The following is a 26,476-nucleotide window of genomic DNA, read 5'->3' as shown; positions in this document are numbered from 1 at the left end:
AATGAAGTGGTTCTGTAAGTGTTTTAGCGTGTTTACTGTGAACCTTTTTTCCCCTCCCTCCATCCCCCTTTCGGGAAAAAAAAAAAAAATGCCTGCTGGCGTCTCATTTTATTATATTTGCAGATAATATGAAGCCTTCGCGGATGCACTTGGAGCTGCATTTACGCTTCGTATTTGGTATCTTCTGCTCAAGCTCAAGGAGATTTAGTAGCTCCAGTGGTACCACAAAGTTCGACTTCACTGACTTAACGTAAGAAAAGGAACCAAGTTGTATCTAATCCAGTAATGGTTTAAATGAACTGGATTTGTTTATCTATTAATTCACTGTTTTTATGGGTGACATTTGAAACATACATTATTGCTGCATCAATTGATATTTTCTCACCTTTGTTTTTATTGATGAAAATTCTGGTACTCAATAATTGTCTTTGGGTATCAAAACCCTTAAGTTACAGTGCTTTTCTATTCAATTGCATCATTTGAGTATTTTCCTTACAGTCTGTTTTTTATTGCAGTCGTCCTCATACATGGTACCCAAATGCTCGAAAAAAGAAGCGCAATGTCATCCTACATGTGGGTCCCACAAATAGTGGCAAAACACACCATGCACTCAAACAATTAGAATCAAGCTTTTCAGGTATCTTATAACTGCTAACATTTATCATATGACTATCTAGAAGAAATAGAGAAAATTCAGTCCTTTATGTGTTAGAAAAGTTTACATATTTTATTTCATTGCAGGAATATACTGTGGTCCTTTAAGACTGTTGGCATGGGAGGTGTCAAAAAGGTTAAATAAATCCATGGTTCCATGTGACCTGATTACAGGCCAAGAGAAAGAGGAGATTGATGGTGCAAAGCACAAGGCTGTGACTGTTGAAATGGCTGATGTCACCTCTGATTACCATTGTGCTGTTATTGATGAAATCCAGGCATGCCATTGGTTACTTTTGAGCATTAGTTCATTACTTCATATCTGTTGAGCTGTATGGCAGTTAGTACATCCCCCCTACCCCTCTTTTGAGAAGTAACATGAAAATTTTTGTTGTGCACATTAATGCAAAGCTAAATAATGCTCCGAGCGCACAATGAATGAATATTTGCATATTTCCTTGGGTACTTAATTAGCAAGTAGCAACTCATTGGTATTTATATGAGTTTGCTGCTTTCACTTTTTTTTTTAATTGGCAAAATATGGGTAATTGGGTATGCATTGCATTCTCTCCGTGTTACTATAGTTGATTCAAAGTCTCCTAAGGTGTTTAGCTGTTTTATGTAGCATTTTCCAATTCCTACTTTAGAGTCATACCAAATCATCAGATTTTATGCCTCAGCTCTGTATGTTGGCCTAAACATTGATCCGAGTGTAACTAAAGCAGTCTGAATAGTTTGAGTTAGTAACCTAAGCTTCTTGACAATGTTCAAGATCATCAAAGACTCATTTTGAATTTCTTAAACTATATTGTGCAGTCAAACACATGCACATGCAAACAAATTATGAGGTGGCCTCATGCACTATATGCAATGTACAACTTCTGATCTTTACACACTGTCAACTCTTGTGATATGGTAGAGTTCTTGCCGCAGAAACATTGAGGAATTAGATGGAGTTTTCTTGGTTCTTATACTAGAGGAGGGATCTTAATTATTCTTAATCAAGGTTTTTTCCCCAATAAAAGTTGCACTTTATTTTTTGGTTCTGTTCCACTACGCCGGGGGGGGGGGGGACTATGAGATGTGCATGTCTTAATTGCCATATAATGGTCCCAATACATTGACACTGTTGACAACACTTTCTTTCGGTGATATGTTAGCTCTATCTTTCACTTGTATAATGATAATCCACCTTGAATGCTTTTGCAACCCACCCCCCCCCCCCCCGGGGGGGGTGGCTCCCTACCTTTTTCTTTGAAGTTCATAAGTTTGTATCCTTGGGTTCTTGATAGAATTCAACTAATATTTCCCTGACCATTTTCCTCTTCCCAGTAGATGATGTTCTCATTTTTGTTTTCATTATTGTATTTTCTCTTTTCTCTCCAGATGATAGGATGTAGAACAAGGGGTTTTTCATTCACTCGTGCATTATTAGGAATATCTGCAGATGAACTTCACCTTTGTGGAGATGCTGCTGCTGTTCCTCTTATTCAGGAAATACTCAAAGTAACTGGAGACGTTGTCAAGGTATTAAACAGCTTGACATGTGGATATGGTCATATTGCTTATTCATTTAGATTGTGGTGAAAGATTATCTGCATTATTGTATTTTCCCACTAGATTTTTTCTCTCTTCTGATAAACAGGATTGATTTTTTCTTTGACCCATTTGCCTTTCATCTTTGGAATGCTAAAAAAATGTCATATCTAATAGTAGTAGATGATTTGTTGAGTTCTGAGAGGGACATGGGTGGAGGGTTAGAGTTCTCCTTGTGCCAAAATGAATAAATTGCTGCAGCTGTGGTTTTTACGTTACAGATATACTGTCCCCAGAATATTCTTTGACCAATTTTGTCAAATTTATAATTTTTCTTTCATGTTGGTTTCATCCCAATCCTGTCATTGGAGTTTTATTTTTGTGTGCTTGTTCACTAATTAATCTTCAATTTTTGTTTCTACTGTAATTTTTATAAAATTTTGCTTTTCTATTAGGTTAATTACTATGAGAGGCTCTCACCTCTGGTTCCATCAAAGGTCCCTCTAGGATCCTTCTCCAACATACGCACAGGTGATTGTATAGTAACCTTTTCAAGGCGTGAGATATACAAACTAAAGGTCAGTAATTATTACTCTTATTTTCCCTCCCCAACCCCCCCCCCCCCCAAAAAAAAAAAAAAAAAAAAAAAAAAATGGGGGGGGGGGTGGGGGGGAAATGCTTTTAGTTCTGGTGGTTCACATCATAATCAAATTCTTTTGTATCTCAATTTAAATGGATCATGCTTCTTATGCTTTTCTGTGTGCTTGTGTGCTTTTTCTTCATCTTTTTCATAATCTTTAGATACTAACTTCTCTAATATTATTTGATGAATTTTCTTTTCTAATCTGTTATATACTTATATCACTAGAAAGAAATTGAGAGCGGGGGAAAGCATCTCTGTTCTGTGGTCTATGGTTCACTGCCCCCAGAGACACGAACAAGACAGGTATTTAAATTCTTCAATTTTTCATAGCATAAAAGTCTTTGCACAGTTAATAAAATCATTTGTGCTTGTTTGAAGGTTTAATGGTTTCCTTATGAGAAGTATGACTTTTGTTCCATTATTCTTCTTTCGTCTGTGCACATTCATGACCAATGTTGTTAAAGTAATATGTCTACCTTTTGTTGAGTCAGAACTTATTTGCTCCAATGCCTTCCACTCTCACATCCATTATCTTCATTTTGCATCTTTTAAGGTTATATCTTTGAAACACTTTTGGTTGGAAAGTGCTCTTTTTTTTTTAAAATATATTTTCTGTTTGGAACCTTCTTAATGTAGCTCTAGATAGGAGACAAAATCCCACTAGAGGCCAAGCAATAGGATCTAAATAAGGCTGCTGGTTTGGCTGGGCATAATTAGGGTTTTTAGGCTAAATTCTAGGGTTAGGTATGGGGGAATGAGGTAATGTATATCTGATTTTAATAGGCAGGCTTTGGGGAAGCTATTAAAACAGATTTTAACAAGTTCTGAAACAAAAATCAATTTCCAGAATTGATAGGGTTAGGGTTTGGGTTTTAGGGTTTAGAATCTAGGCTGAAACTAGGGTTTATAATGGAAATCTGAACCAGGGGTTAGGGTCGAGTGTTCAGGTGTGTAGGAGGGAGGTTCGAATGTAATATGGACAGATTCTGATGGATGGTTAGCTCTAGACAGAGATTAGGCTATTTAGGGTTTTTTGGGGTTGTAACGGTGGTAGGGGAATCTAGGATTTTGGTGGATATTTGAGACTGCAGGTCTGGTCGAGTGGAGGGGTTGGTATGAGGGGGCTGTGGTCTGATTTTTATGAAAAACAGATGAAGGATGAAGGCTGGACAGGTTCTAGATGAATTAGGGTTTATGGGATTCAAACTAAAAATATAGGGGGAATCGATTGGGAGGGAGGATGAATGGAAAACAAAATTTAAGCTTCAAACTTGCAGCAGGAATCCACCGGCAGCAGCTTGAAAATTGAGGGAACCTCCCGATCTTCTCGATGCAAGGAGTCGCAGGAGTCCACCTATCCTATCCACCTTGAGATCCACAAGGATATACACTCACAAAGGAGCAGGAGCAGCAGCAACAACAGTCTTTTTTTATTCAAAATTCAATGTGGGGGGAGCCTCCACGATTTACTATATTTATAATATGGCTTTATGCCAAATGCTAATACAAATTAATGACTTCTCCTTCACAAAATCGTGGAAGGGAAGGAATTAAAACTAAAACTAATAACTTAAAACAGTAAAAAGACCTATTTAACCCTACTAACTTAAGTTAAAAGAATCTTACTTAAAACAACTAATTTAAAAGAAGATTCCATACTAGCCAATAGGATTTAAAGACCTATTAACCAATAGGAACACTTCACTTAAATTAGACCAATTGAACCAATTGGGTGCAACCAATTCTAAACCGGTTCAATCTAAAAACAGGAAAATAAACTAAGTATGGAGAATAACCAGCAAATAAACCTACTCTACGGCTCCCTAATCAAGCCCTAAGTTCAGGACTTCTTCTTCTTCTTCTTCTTCCTACTTGGAGCTGCATTACTTCTCTGAAGGGAGGAGAGTGATGCAGGATCATCTTTATTCTAAAAATGCTGCTATGCGGACCGCCCCTTCATTTCAGTCTCCACAGGAACAACTGCTTTTTTGGAATCAAGGCAACCTTAAGTCAGTCCTAGAGTTTCTTTTGGTTGCCCTAGGTTCCAAACTAGTGGTCAGTCCTGAGATCGCCACTTTCATGATGGTCCCCTTGCCCGTTTCCATTATTATAATTCTGTTAATTTATGACTTTTGTAAAATTTTTGTTAACAGCAAAAATAGGACTAATGCTTGGATGGAGTGACCAGCCAAGCCCTTTATTTAAAACAAAATAAAATAGGAGAAAATTATAGTTATGCCCTCCTCATAACCGACTCTAATTAATATAATAGTTAGAGTCGGCTAGGAGGGGAAAATCCCAGTATGCCCCTGCATATAATTACACAATTCAATACTCCCCCTCAAGTTGGTGCATAGATGTCACACATGCCCAAATTGAACAAATTAGGATGAAAATACTTTCCCCCCAATCTCTTAGTGAAAACATGAGCTAACTGGTCACCTGACTTCACAAAGGGTACACAAATCAGTCCACTCTCTAGTTTCTCCGTGATGAAATGTCTATCAATCTCCACATGCTTGGTACAATCATGCTGTACTTGGTTATGGGCAATGTTAATTGATGCTTTGTTATCACAGTGTAACATCATTGGAAGACGAACAGGAACACAAAGGTCTTGGAGTAAGCTTTTAAACCACAACAATTCATAGATTCCTTTTGCCATTGCACGGAACTGTACTTCAGCACTAGACCTCATAGTTGTCCCGGTGTCTAGGCGACCCAAGGCATTGGAGAGGGTCCAAAATCAAGGGGGCACCAACTAGGTGACCAAGGCACCCAAGGCGACGCCTTGACAACTATGCTAGACCTTGCCACCATATTTTGCTTCTTGCTGTACCATGTGACAAGGTTACTGCCCACAAATGTAACATACCCTGATGTAGTTTTCGATCAGGGGATCCACCCTAGTCAGCATCTGTGTAGGCCTCGATACGAAGATGATCATGAGGAGACATAAGAACCCCTTTCCCAGGAGCTGACTTCAAATAATGAAGAATACGAAGAACAGCCTCCATATGAGTGGAATAGGGGTCATGCATGAATTGACTTAAAACTCACTGCAAAGGCAATATGCAGCCATGTGTGTGAGAGATAAATCAATTTCCCCACCAATCGCTGATAGCAGCCCTTAGCAACTGGTTTACAGTCTTTATCTTTAAGTCGAGTATTAGCTTTTAGAGATGTGTCACAAGGATGGCAGCCCAATAAACCGGTCTTAGATAGAAAAAATAGGACGTTCTTCCTTTGAGAGAGAAAGATGCTTTTTGAAGATCGAGCAACTTCAATCCAAAGAAAGTACCTTAATTTTCCTAGATCCTTTATTTCAAACTCTCGTCCTAAGAAAATCTTAAGGCGGGTGATCTCATCATCATCACTTCTGGTCACCACAATATCGTCAACATAAACTATAAGGATAGTGACCTTATCGCCAGATCTTTTAATAAACAAGGTATGATTGGCATTACTCTGCTTGTACCCTACATAAATCATGACCTTATGAAATCTGCCAAACCAAGTTCGAGGAGACTGCTTCAGCCCACAAAGTGCACACTGTAGTTTGTAGACTTTGCCATTAGTTTTGTCACATGAAAAACTTGGAGGAATATCCATATACACCTCCTCCTCAAGCTCTCCATGAAGAAAAGCGTTCTTGACATCAAGCTGTTGTAGATCCCAGATTAACAACACATGATAATAGAACTCGAATAGTGTTCAGTTTTGCAACTGGAGCAAAGGTCTCATGGTATTCGATCCCATAAGTTTGAGTGAACCATTTAGCCACAAGCCTTGCTTTAGATCTGTCCACTGTACCATCCATCTTTTGCTTGACCATAAAGACTCATTTACAACCAACTAGTCTCTTGCCTAGAAGAAGAACCACTAGATCCCTTGTATAATTTTTTCCCAAGGTTTTCATCTCTTCCATCATAGTTGCTTTCCACTTTGTATCTGTAAAAGTTTCCTGCTACTTCTGTGGAATAGGAATAGAGGAAAGAGAAGACACAAGAACACGATAGGAAGGAGAAAGGGAATCATAAGAGACAACATGAGATATGGGGTGTTTGAGTACGAGTCCTAGTGCCTTTACAAAGAGCAATAGGTATCTCAGGAGAAGAATCCTTACCAGATGGAGCAGTAGACTTTGGATCGAAGGAGGGCGATGGGATGAGTAAAGGTGTCGTAGTGGTAGTGGTCTCAACTTGCTTGTTTTTGGTTTCGTTCCGATAGACTTGAAGGTTTGGATGATCAATTTTCTTCTGAAATCTTTCAGCTTGTCGTTTAACAAATCCTTGAGTAGGCTCCCTTAAGCCTGAACCTAAACATGAACTGTATCTGAACCAATCTCCCCCTGAACCGGTGCCTTGTCGGAAGGAAGATCACCTATGGACAGTAAAGGAGAATGTAGAGGTAAAGGAGCAGCAATCGACACATCTTCATTATCCATACTGTCGGACTCCCCCTGAAGAGGTGGCGATGAGTAGTAAGCCAAAGACTATGAAAATAATGTCCATAGTCACCAAAGTACACTGTGTAGGAGGATGATAGCACTTGTATCCTTTCTGAGTAGCAGAATAACCCAGAAATATATACTTGAGACCTTGGGGATCCAGCTTCCCATGAGAATGATGATTGTGAGCATAACAAACACAACCAAAGATCTTAGGGGGAACAATAAAGGAGGAGGATCCCTGTAGAACATCAACTAGAGCACAGGAATCCAAAACTCGAGTGGGCATGTGATTTATCAGGTAGGCAGCGGTAAGGACAACATCACTCCAATATTGAGTAGGAACATGTCGTGCAAAAATGAGAGCCCTAGCCACTTCCAGCAGGTGGCGATTTTTTCTTTCGGCTACCCATTCTGAGCAGGAGTATCACGCAACTGGTCTGATGAAGAATCCTATTGTCAGCCAGATAAGTTTGGAACTGACCCTCTAGGTATTCTCTGCCATTGTCACTGCGGAGAATTTTAAGTGTGGCATTGAACCGAGGTCTAAACCATTTTATGGAAGAGCTGAAAACACCAAAAGACTTCACTTTTATGCTGCATCACATACACCCATGTAGTCTAAGTATGACAATCGATGAAAGTAATGAGCCAACGAAGGCCAGAAATAGAGGCTCGACGAGCAGGACCCCACAATCAGTATGAACCAAATGCAAAGGAGAAATGCTTCTTTTATTTAAAGGGAAATAACTGGAACAATTTTGTTTGGCTGAAACACAAGCCTCACAAAAGAACTCATCCTTATTACATTGATTAACTTACTGAGGGAAAATATGAGATAAAGTTCCAAGAGAAGGATGCCCCAATTGACAATGCTAGTAATGGAGGTCAGTTGAAGCGGAGTTGAGCTGATGAGCTTGAGAAGGTAATGCAGCAGTAGAAGGAGAACCATCTTCAAGCAAATAGAGACCACCATGCACCTTACCACATCCAATCGTCGTCACTGTCACTAGATCCTGAAATACACAATGGGATGAAAAGAAGGTTACTTTGTAATTTGAATCTCTAGTAAGACTACTAATGGGAAGAAGATTTGTAGTGAAATTAGGTATATGCAAAACAAGAGATAAAGTAAGAGATGGAGAGCAACAAATAGAACCCTTTCCAGATACAGAAGAAAGAAAACCATCGGCTATTTGAACTTTGTCTTTCCCTGAGGAGGAGGAATATTGGTGAAAGAGATTGGAGGACCCAGTCATATGATCAGTGGCACCGGAGTCAATGATGGTGCGTAATGACCACTAAAAGGAGTACCTGAACGAGCAAAGTGGGAACTTGGAGGTGCAGAGGCAGGTGCAGATGACAATGCAGTGGTAGCAGGAGAAGCCTTTAGCATTCGATGGAAAGCCTGAAGTTCATCCTGGGAAAGACCAGTGTCTGTAGGGGTGGGAGTTGAAACTGTCTCAATGTGGTTGGCCTGGTAATTGGATCGACCACGACCACGAGCACGAGCATGATTGGCCTCAAAATCAGCAAGCTTACCATGAAGCTTCCAACAATTCGCCTTAGTGTGCCACGGCTTGCTGCAATATTTGCACTTGACAATCTCCTTGCAGCTGTCACCGGTGCGTGGGAGCCCATCAGAGGTAGGAGTGGAACGGGAGACAGTCTGTAAGGCCGATCGACAGCGGCTGTCCTCAGCATGGACCAAAGCATAGGACTGCCCCAGAGTAGGGAAGTGATCTTTGCTAAGGACCTGGACACAAATCTGATCGTACTCAATGTTCAGATCAGCCAAAAAATCATAGACCCGGATCTTGTTTTCATGTTTGCGGTATGCAGCAATGTCAATAGCACTGGTGGGATGATAATCAGCATAATGGTCAAGCTCTTGCCATAAACTGTGGAGCTCAGCATAGTACGGAGAAATAGACATCTCCTTCTGTTTGGTGTCATGAACCTTCTTATGTAGCTCATACACCTAGGCATCATTCCCTACCTGAGTATAAGTAGCCTTAGCAGCTGTTCAGATCTGGGTAGCAGAGTCCAATAGTAAATAACCTCTGGCAATATTAGGTTGCATGGAGTTAAGCAAGGAGGACATCACCAGAGAATCATGAGAGATCCAACGTTCCTAAAGAGGACCTTCATCAGAGGGCATCAAGTATAATCAGTAAGATGCCCTTTAGGGCCAGACCAGAAATGGTCAAATAGGATGATCAAGACCATATCAAGTAGTTGGTCCCAACTAATTTGATGGAAGTGGTGGCAAAAGGAGGTATTCATTACGATCTGTCCATCAGATCCGGAGGATGCAGTAGTAATGTCTGACATAATGGCAGGAGAAATAGGGCAGAATCAACCAAAGGACCAAATCTGAGAGAAAATCGACCAAAAAGGTGCTTTCAGATATCACCAAAAATAGCCGTCAGAACAGGTTTCAAATCTTGATCGAGTTCTCCTCTTGGATGGTTTGAAATGTGTTCCAAAAATAATCAACTTCTGATGAACCAAATAGAAAGCCCCAAATCTCGAAATTAGGTCAAAACAGGAGATTTCAGAGAACTTTCAAACTAGAGATCAGAACTTCCTGGAATTTGGATTGAGTTCTTCTCTGGGGTAGTCAAATAGCTCCGCCAAAAATCAGCCTAATCTGAGTAGAGATGGCTGAAATCGACCCTGGGGTTTTGGAAGAAAACCCAAAAATTGTGAAATCACAGGTAGGGCAAGATATTGCAGAGATCAGATCTGATCTTCAAACTTCAGACTGTGACAGATGCTCTCCAATAACTGCAGAACTTGATCTCCAATAAGGGGAGACTCGATCTTCAATATGAGGGAAGAAATCGATCTCCAAAAAACAAGGAAGAATCAATCACAAAATCTGGGCAGCAACTGTCGATCTTCAACTTACCATGTCATTCTTTAAAAAGGTAAAGATGGAGGGCAGCAACTAGATCCATAAGAGATCACCTCATTAGTGCTGCCCTTCTAGATGAGGGAGAACCGAGAGAGCGAAGAAAGACTGTGAAGGTGAAGAAGGACGTGGTGTGCTGTTTAGGTTAGAGTGGATAAATTTTGGGAGAAAGAGGACGAAGGGGAAATCGAGGGCTGTAAACCTAGATCAGAATTGTTAGCTTTGATACCATGTTAACAGCAAAAATAGGACTGTAATGCTTGGATGGTTGAGTGACCAGCCAAACCCTTTATTTATTACAAAATAAAAAAGGAGAACATTACAATTATGCTCTCCTCATAAACGACTCTAATTAATAGAACAATTAGAGTTGGCTAGGAGGGGAAAATCCCAGTATGCCCCTGCAGCATACAATTACACTATTCAATAATTTGTTTTCTACTATATGTGCAATCATGGAAGTCATTGTTTTTGGCAATCCAAATCTCCTTTTTATTCCTGATTTAACTTTTTATAGAAAGTTTAAAAAGTATGTTAAGTACAGGTTTTACTACTTTTAGTAAGTTTCTCTTAATGTAGTAAACTCAGAAGCATCTTTATTCTAAAAAAAAGAGTGACCTGTGCACGAGGCTCCCTCTACTGCAGGATCTGGGAGGGGCAAATGTATGCAGTCTTACCCCCTGCTTCACAGGATAGGCTTTCGAACCCGCAGCTTAACTGTCGCGCCTAGGCTTGCCCACTAAAGGAGCATCTTTATTCTAATGCTGTTAATTTACGAATAGCAGTAAACTCATTTTTTACTAGTTCAGTAATTGTGGAATTTACTGCTTATTCACTGTTTATGGTGATTCCTGATTTTTCTTTCATAGGGTGTCCAAAAATTAATAATTTAGTGAGTACTTTTACTACTTTTATTAAGTTTCTGTATTGAGTCATACAAAGATTAAGTCTTGGCAGAAGCCTTTTTTGGAGTTATATAAATTTGACATGGAATTCAAGTAAGTCTAGTTGTGTGGCCTGTAATATGAATGTAATTCAGACTTTTAATTTTAGTTCAGTTTACAGTTTTTTCTGGTTATGATAATGGTAATCTTGTTATAGTCGTTATTGATGATCAAACTATATTTTTGTTTATGTTTTCCTTATCTCTTGCTTCTTTTGTGGATTCTCTCTAGTTCTACTTTATAGTTTTAGAAGTTCTAATTGGGTTCAGTATCCACATGCTACCAACTTGTCGTGATTAGAGAGTTAAATTCATCACCGTCTTTTAACATTTTATGGTGTATATGCATCATTTCATGAGAAGGACATGAATGCTCAATTTGTTTCAAATTAGGATTGACTTTTGGTAGAATTCTGAGACCATGTACTGGCGGATGGTATTTCATTTTGTTAGGGCTGCAAATGCACTCAAAATAACTTCAGTAGTCATTAAAGCACTGCTTGTTTAAATGGCCTTGAAGCTCCCATAGTGTATATGATGCAGTAAAGAGATGGATCCTTTTGTTCTCATATAGAACCTGGTCCACATGTTGGTCCAAGATCAGCACCAAGCCAAGCCCAGGCCTTGTGGATAGGCTGGCCAGGACCTGGCCTGCTGAGTTTATTTTATATGGTCCACTTGGTCCATTATTTTGGAACAGCTGCTGGAGAAGACTTTTGGTATTCTTAGTGTGTCTTCCAGATTTAGTTAATTTTCTTGGTTTATGTTTTTTATGTTTAGGAAATAGGGAGTTAGTTAATTTTCTTGGTTTATGTTTTCTATGTATGGGAGATAGGATCAATGTATTGGAACTTCTTTTCTTGTTTGGAGTTCTAAGAGTGCATTTAATACATTTTTATGTAACCAAGAGGCCACAACAACCTCTTCTCTCTCCTCCCCCCCCCCCCCCCCAATCCTATATAATGAAATTCATGGGTCGCTGTTACAGCATCCAGAACATTGTGAAAAATCCTCTCTCGAGAAACCCTTGTGAGATACAAGTGCTGTGGGACTCAGCAAACCCAGGTGGGACTCCTGCAGATTGACCTAGGTTGGACTACAGATCTACAACTTATCTATCTTCAGCTTCAACCTCAATCTTCCCTCAAACAAAGTTACAGCAGCACCTTTTTGTTTCAGGTTATCATCAATCCAACCCCTTACAACTTCACCTTTTTGAATCTGTTCATATACCCAGTCCCTTCAGCCACCCTAATCAACCCTGACTGAGATCTTTTCCTTTTCCTCTCTTTCTATCCTTTCAAGTTCCTAACCTGAAGTACTTTCAACAGAACCTGAACTGAATAAAACCCCTCGCACATTATAGACCCTCCATCAACCTACCCATAACCCAATCAAACCAGATTCAGATCAGAACCCTCTTCCAGATTCAATCTTGGCTTGCTTACCCTCTCGGGTTTGCATCAGTATATGCTTGGTACTTGCACACAGAAAAAGGTAGAATGCATTTAAATCCTTTAAACATCCATCTTTGGATTTTTTTCGAGCTGTTAATTAGATTGCTCTGTTTGTTAAGCTTCAGTCTTCTTTCCAGGGTTGCTATATTTGAGTGCTAGCCACTGGCTGAGTAAATCTGTTCTTTAGTACTGCAGGCAACGATGTTCAATGATGAAAGTAGTGAATTTGATGTTCTTGTGGCAAGTGATGCCATTGGAATGGGGCTAAATTTAAACATTTCTAGAATTATATTTTCAACATTGAAGAAGTTCGATGGAATAGAAATGCGGGAACTTACCATACCAGAAATCAAACAAATTGCAGGTATTTCAGTATCCTTTTGACTAAGAATTATATATCGCATTGAGAATTTTGTTTGAATTTTATAATATTATTTTTTTAGTCACTTTAATTTAATAGCATGTGGATGAGAAAGGAGCTATTCTTTTATTATTTCTGTTGTAGAATGTACACTCAGTTTGTAGATCTTCGCTTAGATAAGAAGATGCCAATATTAAGTAAGATGATACTTCCGGACAACAAAGCTGCATGATGCAGATAGACTTGTGAAATAAAATAAGCCACGAGGAATTGTTGACACGTCTCAGTTATTCTGGATTGCATAGGCTGGACTCTTCTTGTGTATTAGTTACTCTATTTCCAAAGACCCTCTAATAAGTTACGTTGTATTTGATACTACTATCTTAAGCAAAATTATTTATCTTTGAGATGCAGGTCATTGTGCATTGTTGTAATTGACAATGTGTTAAAATATTGAAGATCAGCTAGGTGGCTAATCTCCTTTATGTAGTTGCTTTAGATACAATATATATATATATATATATATATGCATCCTGTGCTCTTTTTAGTCATACATGAATCTGCTCCTCTCTCTCTGTCTCCCCTCCCCCCTCTAGTTTGAATTATATGGTATTCTATCATTTTTTCCCTCCCATTGAAATGATATTTCACACCTGAAGCTTATTGGTGCATAGGATGGCTTAATTGTTGTACTTTTCTTTTAGGAAGGGCTGGCAGGTATGGATCAAAATTTCCTTCTGGTGAAGTGACATGTATAGATGCAGAGGATCTACCTTTACTTCATTCGTCATTGGAGTTACCTTCTCCAACATTAGAGGTGATTGTTCTGTCACCGAGTGAGAGTTCTAAAGCATGTCTCTTGATTGTCATGCACTATTAAATGTAGTTATCTTCCAAAAAAAAAACGATGAAAAGAAACCAAAGTTTTAACCTTGATTATGAGTGTCTTACCAGGTAGTCACCAATTAATCATTCCTGCTAATTTTGATCTGTGATTTTTTATTACTCCCAAATTTCCTCTCTTCTTAAGAACCAAATTTTGTACCACGCAGCATGCTGGGTTATTTCCTACGTTTGATCTCTTGTTCTTATATTCACGTTTATATCCAACAATGGGCTTCCACCAGATATTGGTAAGCTATTGTTTTCCTCCTCCCTCTCTCTTCTAATGTTCAATTCCTTGAGTGGAAAAGCACTTTCTTTATTTGTATAAACATTCTGAGATATTGATTATTGTTTGAGTTTCTAGCCTTAAGTCACTCTGACTATTCACTGAACATACCTGTGGTCGATAGTGTAATAAAAAGTATACTTAAAGGAAGGGGAAGGGGCATGTGGAATAAGATAGCAGCTCACTAATTTGGGGCAGGCTCCTATCAGAAAAAGTACAGAAGCACAATACTTAATGAAAGCCAAGACCTATAGACCATAGAATGTTCCACATGCCTTGCTTTGATAATTCATCCGCCATAGCATTTAGCCATTTACTGATGCATTATGTGGTGACTAACATCAAGGACTGCTACTACCTGATATGCATTATCTAACCACACAAACAATCCTTTTCAAGTAGGCTTCTTGAGTCATCCACTAAGCTAACCTGATTGAGGCCATGGTGAAGCGCTAGGGCATATGTCTAAGCAGAATCTCTATTCCCACCCAACCAAATAATTCCCAGATAATTAGACAATCGTTATCTGTAGAAAGTAGAAACTCCAATGCTTGGTGGTCCGGATTTCCATAGAAGCATTCATGAAAATTAAAACCAAAGCCCCAGGGAGGGGGATACCATAATTGGTCTTGCTTGTCACCACCTGTACTCAGTGAAAGCCCTGCTGATATAACCGTATTTTACCCTTTTCACTTCATGTTGATTCTTTAACTAAAGTATAAAAGGAAACTACATATGTAAGGAACTATCTTCCTTAATGCCTGTACTTCTGTTTATTTCTTAGAATTATATCCCATTACGGTTGGGGGTGTGGAGAGGAGGATACTCTGTTTATGAGGAATATTCATTTCATGATGTGAGGAAAAAAATCTGTTGTCTAACTTTGATAACTTGTTATTGAAGCCAAGATTTATGAAAAATGAATTATCCAAGAAATACAGAATCAGAAAGCCAGACTATTGTGTTCTTATAATGAGAAGTGAAAGTGTGAAACAATATCAGAAGCAGATCACCAGCAGCACAGGTTAGGCGGAGAAGTAGGACAAGGAAAAGGGAATGAAGAAGAAGAGAGGAGAAAGTAGAGAGCCGTAGGGAGAGAACATGCTCACGGTTGGACAGAATGCCCTAACCGTGACTCCGTGAACAATAAGATGTATTTATAATAAAGAAAAGAAACCATGAAAAATATACGCCTGCTCTATAAACAAAAGAAACCATTACAAGAATACCCCTGGTCTATAAGACAATACATATAATGGTCTATAAACCAATAAAAGTAAGCCCATACATCCAAATTGCCCTCTATGGTAGTAGTAAACACAAGAATTTCAACACCCATGCCTAGCTTGAAACATCCCTCAAGGAAAGCTGAATGAAACAGCTTTAGTGAATATATCACCTAGCTGACTTGTAGAAGTAATAAATGGGGTAGAAATTAACTTCTTTACCCCAACATTCCTCCCAAAATGGCAGTCAGCCTCGATGTGCTTAGTATGCTAATGAAAAACTGGGTTTCTTGCAATTTTAATTGTTGTCTGGTTATCACAAAACTTATCAATAGGTCTGGTAATAGGAAACCAAAGCTCCTGAAGAAAGAGACTTCAACCGCATTAACTCAGCTATAGTATGAGCCATAGTTCTATACTCAGTTTCGGCTCTATACCTAGCCACTATAGTCTGCTGCTACTTCTAAGTAACACGATTTCCACAACAAAAGGTACAACAACCAATAATAGATTGCTTATCAACTTGAGCATCGGTCAAGTCAGCGTCAGAGTATCCAATAAGATGAACATTTCTATAAGGTTTGAAGATAAGACCCTTTCTTGGAGGATTTCTAAGATAGCTCGAAACTCGACAAGCTGCCTCCCAATGAGCCCATTTGGGAGTCTCCGGAAACTGACTAATAACTCCTGCCGTAAAAGAATTATCTGACTTGGTCACACGGGTTTGGATGTTAGCATCCCAGTCTCAGACAAAAGATCAAGCACATACTTCTACAAGAGACTAATGCCTTTACTACTCAACCTCAATCCCTAGAAAATACCTCAGAGTACCTAGATCTTTCATCTGGGAATGTTGTTGTAAATAAGATTTAATTTCATCAATACCAAAAGTCATTACCAGGAATAATAATATCATCAACAAGAACAACCAACACTACCACCTTGGAATCACAACGATGAACAAACATTGAATGATCTGAATTACATTATGAAAATCCACACTGAATTACAACCTTGTTGAATTTATCAAACCAGTCTCAATCGGACTTTTTTAGACCATAAATCGCTTTATGTAGTTTGCACACTTTACCAACACTCTACCCCTCAACAACATACCTAGGAGATTGCTCCATATACACGTCTCAAGCAAGTCACCATAGAAAAAGCATTTTTATTGTCAAGCTGATACAATGTCAGTCAAGATTAAAAGCATGGGAAATATGTATTCGAACATAATTTAACCAAGAAACAGGTGAGAATCTCAAAACAATTTACACCATAAGTCTGAGTAAATGTTTTTGCCACCAATCGGGCCTTAAGCTGTTCAACAGATCCGTCTGGGTTGTACTTGATAGTATAGACTCAACAACACCATGCTAACTTCTTACCCGAAGGAAAATCAACCAAGTTCCATATCTTTCTAGAGACCAGAGCATCCATTTCCACATCCCATAGCCAATATTGACTCAGAATGAGACAATGGTTCATTATGGGTTTTTGGTACAGATTTTGCAGATAAGGACAAAGCAAAGCTGTGAAGAGAAGATGGGAGATGTGACACAGAAACAAAGTTCTCAATAGGATAAGTAACCAGAGACAATTGAGGTGCATGGATGAGTATCTTTGCATAAAGAAACCGGTAGTTCAGCAGGTGCAGAAGAAAAAGTAGGAACTTCAACCAATTTATCGGATTGTGTAGAGCACAGTAGAGAAGGAGATGCTGCCACAGGTCGAGATGGTTTGTGGCGTGCTGGTAAACTTGTAGTGTGCATGCTGAGAAATAGGCGGAGAAAATTTGAAAAAAGAAATACAATAGAAATAGGTGTTGGTTGTATGGGACAGAATACCGTGTGGGGGGGGGGGGTATTCTGGTCTTTTCCCTTTTAGTTTTTCTCTTTATTTTGTCGGTCAAATGGGGAACAATTATGTCCATGTAATTGTCTTTTATTATTATAAATACATTGCTTGGGATCAGTCTTTGATCATCCAAGCCTTATTCCCTAATTCAGTTTTGTTAACATGGTATCAGAGCAGATTTCAAATTAGGGCAAATCTCCTCTCTTCCATTCTCGATTTCATCTCCTTCTCCCTTTCATTCTCGAGTTCTTCTTCCCCCCTTTCTCCCTTTGTTCTTCATTCTCCCACTAGGGCAGCACTGATGAGGTGATCTACAAATCCAGATGCTGCTCTCCATCACCTCATTCAATGTTATAAAATTTCAGATCGATAGAAGCTTGGACTTTGCCTACGAAATTTGAAGACTTCAAAATTTTTTTTTTGGACTGATTCAACCTTATCTCCCAAGGGATCTCTCCATATTATTGAAGATCAAGAACTGCAGCAGATTTATTAGACAAGGTTCTACTCCAGCCATACTGAAGAATCTCTCCTATCGATTTTGCTCTCATCTAGGTTTTTTTTTCAAAACCCTGCAAATATCAATCTTAGGTTTTCTGTTCTCTGTTGATGCTGATTTTTGGAAGGGTGATTCAGCACCACTAGAATGCCACTCGATCCAAGTTTCAGCTCATTCCACTGAGATTTTGCTTGCATTCTCCCCTACATCGATCTCATCATATTCAAGGTTTTTTCCAAAACCCTGAAAAAGTTGATCTAGGGGATTGCCCTGGTTGCTGCTGCTGATTTTTGGAGACACCTATTCTTATATTTCTAGTGGTCTCTCCTACAATTTTTAGCCCTTATCTTGGAGTTTTGTTGGGTGTCTCTTCACAACATCCCCTCTCTGTGATTTGGGTTTCTCTGCTACAATTATTGGTGACTCAACCACTTCCACTGCTACTTCTGATTAGGATGGTCCAGGCAAAACAGATTACCACACTTTTCCTCCTAATCCCATCAAACTGGATGGCTCCAACTACTTGCTATGGTCTCGATCTACAGCCTTTGCCATTGCTGGCCGTGGCCTTACTGGCCATATTGATGGCACCAGTGTTATGCCAACTGCACCAGGTCCTCTTCAAAGTAGGTGGCTTGCCAACGATGGAGTTCTCATGTCATACCTGATTGGTTCTATGACTTCAGAGCTTGCACATGGGTTTCTTCTCCTTAACACAGCTTTTCAGATTTGGTCTGCTTGCAAAGAAACATACGGGTAGCTTGGCAATGATGCCCAGGTTTATGAACTCAGGAAGAAGGTCCTTCACACTACTCAGGGAGAATTATCTGTCTCCAAATACTATGCTACTCTGTGCAGCCTCTGGCAACAATTGGACCACTTCTCTAATTTCCACCCTACTACAGCTGTTGACATTATTGCCTATAAGAAACATGTGGACAAGATCAGGGTCTAAGATTTCTTGGCAGGGTTGAATGTGGAGTATGACCAGATTCGTGTTCAAGTGTTGGGCCATTCTCCTTTTCCCGCACTTGAACAGTCCTATGCCTTGGTCTCCTCTGAAAAGAATCGTAGGGCTGCTATGTTACATCCTCCTACCACTGACAGATCAGCCCTCGAGACTGCTGCCCCGGCTAGTCCTGCACCTATTGGAAACCTTTCTCTTGGTGATTCTACTACAGGCACTGTCACTTGTGAGCACTGTTACAAGTCCTGCCACACCAAAGAGAAATGTTGGAAGCTTCACGGGAAACTAGTTGACTTTGAAGCAAAACGGGCTACCTAGAAAAAACCAAAGAACAAGGCTCATCACACTGAGATTGTTACTACAGCCCCTACTACTGATCTTGGTCTATCCCAGGAAGATCTACAAGCATTCCTACATATGCTAAGGACTTCTGCCGCTGCTGCTTCTACTGCCAATTCCTCTGCTCCTTCAGGTTCATATTTTGCTCGGTCTGGTATCCCATTTGGTGGTCACTATGCTTCTGTAGCATCACATCCTTGGATCACAGATTCTGATGCTACAGACCACATGACTGGATCTTCTAGCCTTTTTCATCGTTATTCTTCCACTTCAGGGAAAGACAAAGTTAGGGTAGCTGATGGTTCCCTGTCCTCCATCTCTGGAAAAGGATCCATTAACTGCACCTCTTCCCTTACCTTGTCTTCGGTTTTACACATCCCTAATTTTACTACTAATCTTCTTTCCATTAGTAGTCTTACTCGTGATTTTAATTGCAAAGTAACCTTTTTTCCTTCTCACTGTGTTTTTCAGGATCTGGTAACAAGGAAGATGATTGGATATGGTAAAGTGCAAGGTGAATTGTACTTGCTTGATGATGGTCGTCCTTCTCTACTCCATCTAAATTCATTGGTCTCTTCTGAACTTTACCAATGACACTCTAGATTAGGTCACCCCCCATTAGGAACTTTATCTCATTTGTTTCCTGCTTTAGTCAAGGGTTGTAATAAAGATGAATTCTATTGTGAGGCTTGTGTTCTGGCCAAACAGACACGTTCAACTTATTCTAGATTTAATAAAAGAAGTTCTTTTTTCCATGTGGTTCATTTTGATGTTTGGGGCCCTAGTCGTAAGATTTCAATTTTTGGACATCGTTGGTTTGTGTCATTTATAGATTGTCACTCTAGAAACACATGGATATACCTTTTGCATACAAAAAGTGAGGTCTTTTCATGTTTTCAGCATTTCCATAAGATGATCCAAACTCAATTTCAGGCCACTCTCAAAATTTTGAGAAGTGACAATGGAATAGAGTATAAAGAGGGTCACTTCCAAAATTATCTTGCTGACCATGGTATTATTCACCAGACTAGTTGTGTTGATACCCTAGCCCAAAATGGTATGGCTGAAAGGAAGAACCGTCACTTACTAGAGGTGGTCAAAGCATTGATGTTTGCTCGACATGTTCTTATAGGGCAACATAGCCGCCGTTCTTCACCGTCGCTTTGTTGAATGCCCAACAGTCGATACACAGTCGAAGGCTTCCGTCATCTTTCTTTTGAAACAATACAGGTACACCAAATGGAGCTTTATGCTATACGGTATACCCCTAGTCTATAAGCCAATACATATAATGGTCTATAGACCAATACAAATAAGCCCACATACCCAAACTACCCAGTACCCACAACGGTAGTAATAAACACAGGAGTCTCAACAAGAAGAATACAAATTATTCCATAGACATTTGTGATTATCAGGACCATCCACTCTGATCGGTCCCATTGATTAGTGGGTTCCAATCCTCAGAATGTTTTAACATGTACAGTAAAAGCAATGGTGTCCTTCCACCATGATGTGAATAGTCCTAATGAATGTGAATGCTCCTTAGTAATTATTTCAGCTTTTTTTTTCCATGTTGATCAGATTATCTTCAGTTTGATGCCTAGCTTAATATATATACTTCATATTTATTTCAAACGACTGGCTGTAACAGTCAAAGGCCCGTTGCTTCTCTTTTATTGTAATTTTTTACCAAGTTCTTTTCTATATGCAGGAACAATTTCTGGACAATGCAAAGTTATCTTCAAACTATTTCATTGCTGACTGTGAAGAAATGTTGGTATGACCCTTGTTCCTTTTTTTCTTCTTTGTCTTCATATTTTCCTCCATGTATCATTTACTGCAAAAGCTAGTAACTCATGGTTTATTATTTCGTATGCTTCTGAACATTATTGAAAAACTTTACAGTTGCAGTTTAAATTTGCTTGAATCAATGATGTATTTGTATTTTTCTTATACAACTCAACTCAACTCAGCCTTATCCCAACTAAATAAGGTCGGCTACATGGATAATTTTCCTCCAATCAGCTCTATTCAAAGCCATACGTATTAGAAGGCCTAAACTATGCATGTCTTTCCTCACTACTTCTCTTAGAGTTATTTTAGGCCTACCCTTGGCTATTTTAGCTCCTTCAATTTGAATCAAATCACTCTTCCTTACTAGAGCATCTATAGGCCTCCGTTGCACATGTCCATGCCACCTCAAACGACTTTCTCACAGCTTATCATGTACCGGAGCTACTCCTAAATTAGCTCTAATTTGTTCATTCCTTATCTTATCCTTTGTAGTTTTACCACTCATCCATCTCAACATCCTCATCTGAGCTATACTAAGTTTATCTATATGTTGTTTCTTTACTTCTCAACATTCAGCTCCATACATCATTACTGGTCGTATGACTGTCCTATAAAATTTTTCTTCCAGTTTTAAGGGAATTCCTCGATCACACAACACTCCGGACGCATCTCTCCACTTCATCCATCCTATTTTAATTCTTTGTGCAACATCATCCTCTATTTCTCCTCCTCTATTTTTTTTAGAGCAAATTACTTAGACCTCCCCTGACCTTTCTGACAATTCAGGAAACCTCCCCTGCCCTTCTGACAAATACTTAGACCTCCCCTACTTTTCAAACTTGGTTTCACTTAGCCCAAATCCATTAACGGTGTTAGTAAAATACCTGCTGTGACCAAAATGCCCTTCTTCTTCCTCCTCCTGCAACCCCATCAATGCACCCTTTCCCTTTCCCTTCCTCCTGCAAACCCACCTGCTCCTACCCCTCTGCAACCCCAACCACGCGGGCGGCAACCCCCACTCTCTTCCACCTGCATCTTTCACTAGATTGAGCTTGATAGTTATGAGGTATTGTTCTCTGTCATGCTCTCTTTCCCTGTATAATGTCACGGGCTCTCTCATGCTCTCTATTTTTATATTCTACTACAATTTTCTGTTCTGAATTCCTTTTGCTAGTTTTAGTTTCAGTTTGTTTTATAACCCATAAACAGATTAATTTCTGGTTTCCTGTTTGAACTCCAACTCTTTGAATCTCAGTTTTCTGGTTTTGATTTCAGATTCCTATTAAGGATTCAGAATATTGTTTAATCATTAAATTAGTTCATCAATTCTGTTCTGAACCCTTTAACTTCCTTGCTATTGATTTCAGGACTTCTGTATGGATTTTTGTTTCCTAATCACCGTAGGAAAACTTCATAACTTTGAATCTGGCTGTCAGGTTTCAATCAAATTCGATTGGCATATTCTGCCCTAATGCCAGAGCACTTGACCAGAGTTTGGGCCTATCAGACTCCAATGAGTTGCGGTTCTCAAGCCGACCTGTACCGTAGGCAAATTCGATGCCCTGAGCGTTGCAGAGCTTACCCAACAAACCTCCAATCCACCTGGTGCTGCCGTAGATCAGAAATGTCAATGGCTTATCTAATGTAGTTCCATTTGATCCAAAACCCATTAGAGAACGAAGAGAAGAAGAGATGAAGAAATATCAGAAGACAGGGAGAAAGAGAACGATACCCTGGAAGAGAGGAGAGAAGAGAGTGTCATGAAAGAATGGAAGAACTGTAAGATGGGATCTGAGCTCTCAGAGGGGTGGGAGCAGGGCAATAGGGTAACTTCCTAAATGGAAAATAGGTCTAATTGTCAGGTTTCTTAGGTTTTTCAAATTTATCCGTTAACTAGCTTTAAATTACTTACGGACTTGGGTTAAGTGAAACCAAGTTTGAAAACTAGGGGAGGTCTAAGTAGTTGTCAGAAGGGCAGGGGAGGTTCCCTGAATTGTCAGAAAGGTCAGGGGAGGTCTAAGTAATTTGCTCTTTTTTTAAAAATTTCTGATTGAGCTCAGGTACCTAAAATATTCACTTTGCAGTGTCTCCCTATCATCAATTTTCACCACCTCATTAATTGTTACTTAAGTTACACACCATATACTCTGCTTTTATTCAACTTATCCTAAATTATTTTTCTTATGACTATTTTTATTCATCAAAATCTACATATTCACTGACAACAGAAGGTTGCTGCTGTAATTGATGAGTTGCCTCTTGGATTGCATGATAAGTACCTTTTCTGCATAAGGTAATGTCCTTATCTCTTGTTTGATACAAAACTAGTGAAACATGTTAAATTGGTTTCCTGAGTCTTTTGTTTGTTTGGAAAGCTCCTACTGAGATGGGAAATTCCCCGTGGGAGGTGACGAGACAGAATCTTACTTGTTATTTGATCAATTATTCAATAATAGACCACCTGTAATTGTTAGCATTTGACTCTTTTATTGACATGCAGCAACAAGTGTTTGACCAAAATGGCCCTCCAATGCCAGATTTTTTTATTTTCTGCTTTCATGTTTCAAGTGTGCTGGGAACAATTATAGTCGTTTCATGTATAGTCCATGTTTTTACCTATTCACATATGGATGTCATTTTAGTAATTAATATTTGGTTATCCAGATCTTCACCCTGTTAGTGAAATCTCATTGTCTTTTTATGCTTATTGAGTTCAATATAACTTTGGTGGATACTGAGGCGTTTGCCTAGTTCCCTGGGCTACAGTTACTTATAACCCAGCACTCTGTTATTTTTTTTTATTTTTTAGGGGGTGGGAGGGGGGGGGGATGGGGGGTTGCGGGCGTGGTTTCTGTTCAAAATTACTGAAATCTCTCCAGCATGTATGAGTAGCACTTCAAATCGAATTTGACTCTTCTGAATTAGCTACTCATGCTTTCAGATAGTGACAATAATTTACTTGAGGCCTGAGTGATGCTTGGTTTCCAAGTTTGCTGGAACATTGGCATACTGCAAATTGATTTATGAAATAATGAGCAGGTTTAGTCAGTCTATCTACTTTGAATAGCTTGTTTGGATCTCAAAATCTTAATTCCATGATTTGCAGCCCAGTTGACATGAACGACGACATCTCATCTCAGGGCCTTACACAGGTACAGCACATTCTTAGGTTCCCCTAACTTTTTTTTGGGTGGGTGGGGATGGGGAGGGGTTGGTACTGGGTTCCCAAATTTTGCATAGTACTGTTTTTCTGTGGAGAATTAATATGATCAACCTGTCAAACTGGACCAGTTTGCACAAACCTATGCAAGGAAGGGCATTGTTCGACTTCGAGAAATATTTACTCCAGGGACACTTCAGGTGCCAAAAACACAAACTGCGCTCAAGGAGCTTGAATCAGTTCACAAGGTAATGATTTTTCTATTTACGCCATCCATGTTCTCAGGGAACAAACTAAGATGTCAAATTTCCAAATTGCTACCAATTTCGCATTTGCCAGTCTGGGAGTTGCTCTCAAAAATTTTCAAATGGATGAAAAAAGGGCATGGGCTTGGTTACACAGTTCAGCATATGAACTAGTTATAATGAAAGTGGTACAAGGAGGGATACAACTTGAAAAGTTCACCATTTGACAATTATCCTAGGGACTTCAGAAGCTTTGTTAAAGAATATGTAGTATTATTTAGATTTTTTATCTTTGAAAACTCGACGAGTCAACCATCCAAGCAGTAAATGTATTTGTGAAAATAGAGGTTTTTCTATGGTATTCACAGGGTTGAATTTGGGAGTTCAAATTAATTAATAACTACCTCCTATTTATTTGTTATATGAGACATGCCACTAATGTTCTTTTGATTTGCTTGGCATTCATTACCAAAGGTCTTGGATCTTTATGTCTGGTTGAGTTTCCGACTGGAGGACTCATTCCCAGACAGTGAGCTGGCTTCGTCGCAGAAGTCCATTTGTAATCTGTGCGTAGCAAACTAAGCCTTTCTTAGTGTTATTTGTCTCATGTTGCCTGAGATGTTAATTATTAAACATCTTCAAATTGACAGGTTGATTGAAGAGTTCTTGGAGAGGCTGGGATGGGAGAGACCGAGGGCAAGAAGGTTGCCCCGTCGTACAAACTTAAGATCTCTACTTTCACCAGAAATCAGGCATTATTTATAAAAGAATAATCTTCCACCTCTGGCGTGTTAAAAAATACACGCATGTACACTCCTTGTGGGAATTCATTCTTTATATTTTTCACGGATAGTCCAGATTTATCTGGTATTTGAATTTGTATCATTCTTCTGATTTAGTTTGTTCAAATTAATTTATTTTGTTCAACTCCCTCCCAAAGATGATTTGATCTGTGTCGAGCACAGTCTCCTGCAGTCAATAAAGAAGGTGTACAAAGTAAGTATTTGTTTTGGTGGCAACAACACTGAAGACTCAGTCCGGAGACTCCGGATTTCCTGGGTTTAGAATATTACTTGGTGTATTAAACCAAAATTATCAGGTATCAGATGTAGGGTTGCAGATGTTAATTTCTTTTACAAGTCCTCTGATGGCAAACTTGGGTTCCCCTAAACAGTTTCCTTTTGTTCTTCTCACGCTTGACCTATGATATTTAAGTGGAAATAAGACGTCAAGAAGCAGCAAAAAGAACATTCCTGTAACCTGGGTAGCAGCTAATTTTTTCCCCAAGAAGTGTTGCCTTATTTTTATTTGTTGCGGGACACCGTTCCATTTACTTCTCTCACTTGTAGAGCATGGTTTGGATTGAATTACCGATTCTGGCCGATTCGTACTTGATCTCTAGGGTTCAGGTCAATTTTGGCTGAATCGGAATTGACACAGACCAAACCTGTTTCTGATTCCACTTGAACCGTGCGTGGAGCTACAGATTTAAGTTGAAATGGGCTCAATTCACTGAAAGTTTGGAACATTACAAACTTACATCATTCTAAATATCTAGAGTTAGCAAAATTTGAATTTCAACACAAGAAGGTGGTTTGTGTCTAAAGTAGGTAATTGATACGGTGACAATTTGTTCATGGCTGCTTGAGAAGCAGACCCGACATTTAGATGGAATTTTAACAAACAATCATGGAGTCAGACCTTTTGTCGAATTACCAATTTGAGGTAAAATATTTATGGACTTTGCTGATGGCAATAGTTGTATTTGGTATGCATTCTCATAATAGATTATCAGTTTAGAGTTCAGAATGCATTCTGAAGTGAGAAAATAATATTATTTTTATCATTCGAGAATGCAAAATCGTCTTGAAATGCATACCAAACGTTGCCAAAGAAGAATTTAATTTCAGATTGTATTCTAAACCTAGAATCTATTTCGAAATTGCACACCAAATACAGCCCTAGTTTTCCTCCACATATGGAGATGATCTTCCATGATATTAACTTTTTTAAAGAGATTGGATTGAGTTTTCCTTGAGCCACAACGGTCAAGGGAAATTCCTTAACGTGGGGTGGGGGCATATTTGACCATTTATAAATAGAGGGATGATTAGGATCCTAGATGATGGCTGAACCCTTCCCAAGCACTCTACATTATATATTTATCTAAAAAAAATGGTGCAGGAGGCAGGCTAGTCCTATGCGCATGCAAAGCCAGCCCACGCGCACACGAAGCCAGCCCCTCACGCATGTC

General features: G+C 39.2%; 1 protein-coding gene across 1 annotated transcript; it reads left to right on the top strand.

Moving 5' to 3' along the window:
• LOC122665941 (ATP-dependent RNA helicase SUV3, mitochondrial) lies at window positions 1–25,226 on the top strand. The gene is made up of 16 exons (XM_043862069.1): window positions 1–14; window positions 124–250; window positions 516–637; window positions 742–932; window positions 2,041–2,181; window positions 2,646–2,768; window positions 3,059–3,136; window positions 12,796–12,964; window positions 13,666–13,778; window positions 14,014–14,094; window positions 20,735–20,800; window positions 23,046–23,110; window positions 23,924–23,969; window positions 24,109–24,225; window positions 24,697–24,788; window positions 24,873–25,226. Exons 1-16 carry the CDS (start codon window positions 2–4, stop codon window positions 24,985–24,987), a joined length of 1,659 nt encoding a protein of 552 aa, XP_043718004.1. The 5' UTR covers window position 1; the 3' UTR covers window positions 24,988–25,226.
• Window positions 25,227–26,476: the final 1,250 nt, after the last annotated feature.

The sequence above is a fragment of the Telopea speciosissima genome, chromosome 1 (assembly GCF_018873765.1).
Source record: "Telopea speciosissima isolate NSW1024214 ecotype Mountain lineage chromosome 1, Tspe_v1, whole genome shotgun sequence".
Lineage (NCBI taxonomy): Eukaryota > Viridiplantae > Streptophyta > Magnoliopsida > Proteales > Proteaceae > Telopea > Telopea speciosissima.
This window is presented reverse-complemented; position numbering and strand designations above follow the sequence as displayed.

Coding starts and splice junctions, on each gene's coding strand:
- LOC122665941 (XM_043862069.1), top strand. Junction 638..741: donor ATTAGAATCAAGCTTTTCAG/GTATCTTATAAC, acceptor ATTTCATTGCAG/GAATATACTGTGGTCCTTTA. Junction 2,182..2,645: donor TAACTGGAGACGTTGTCAAG/GTATTAAACAGC, acceptor CTTTTCTATTAG/GTTAATTACTATGAGAGGCT.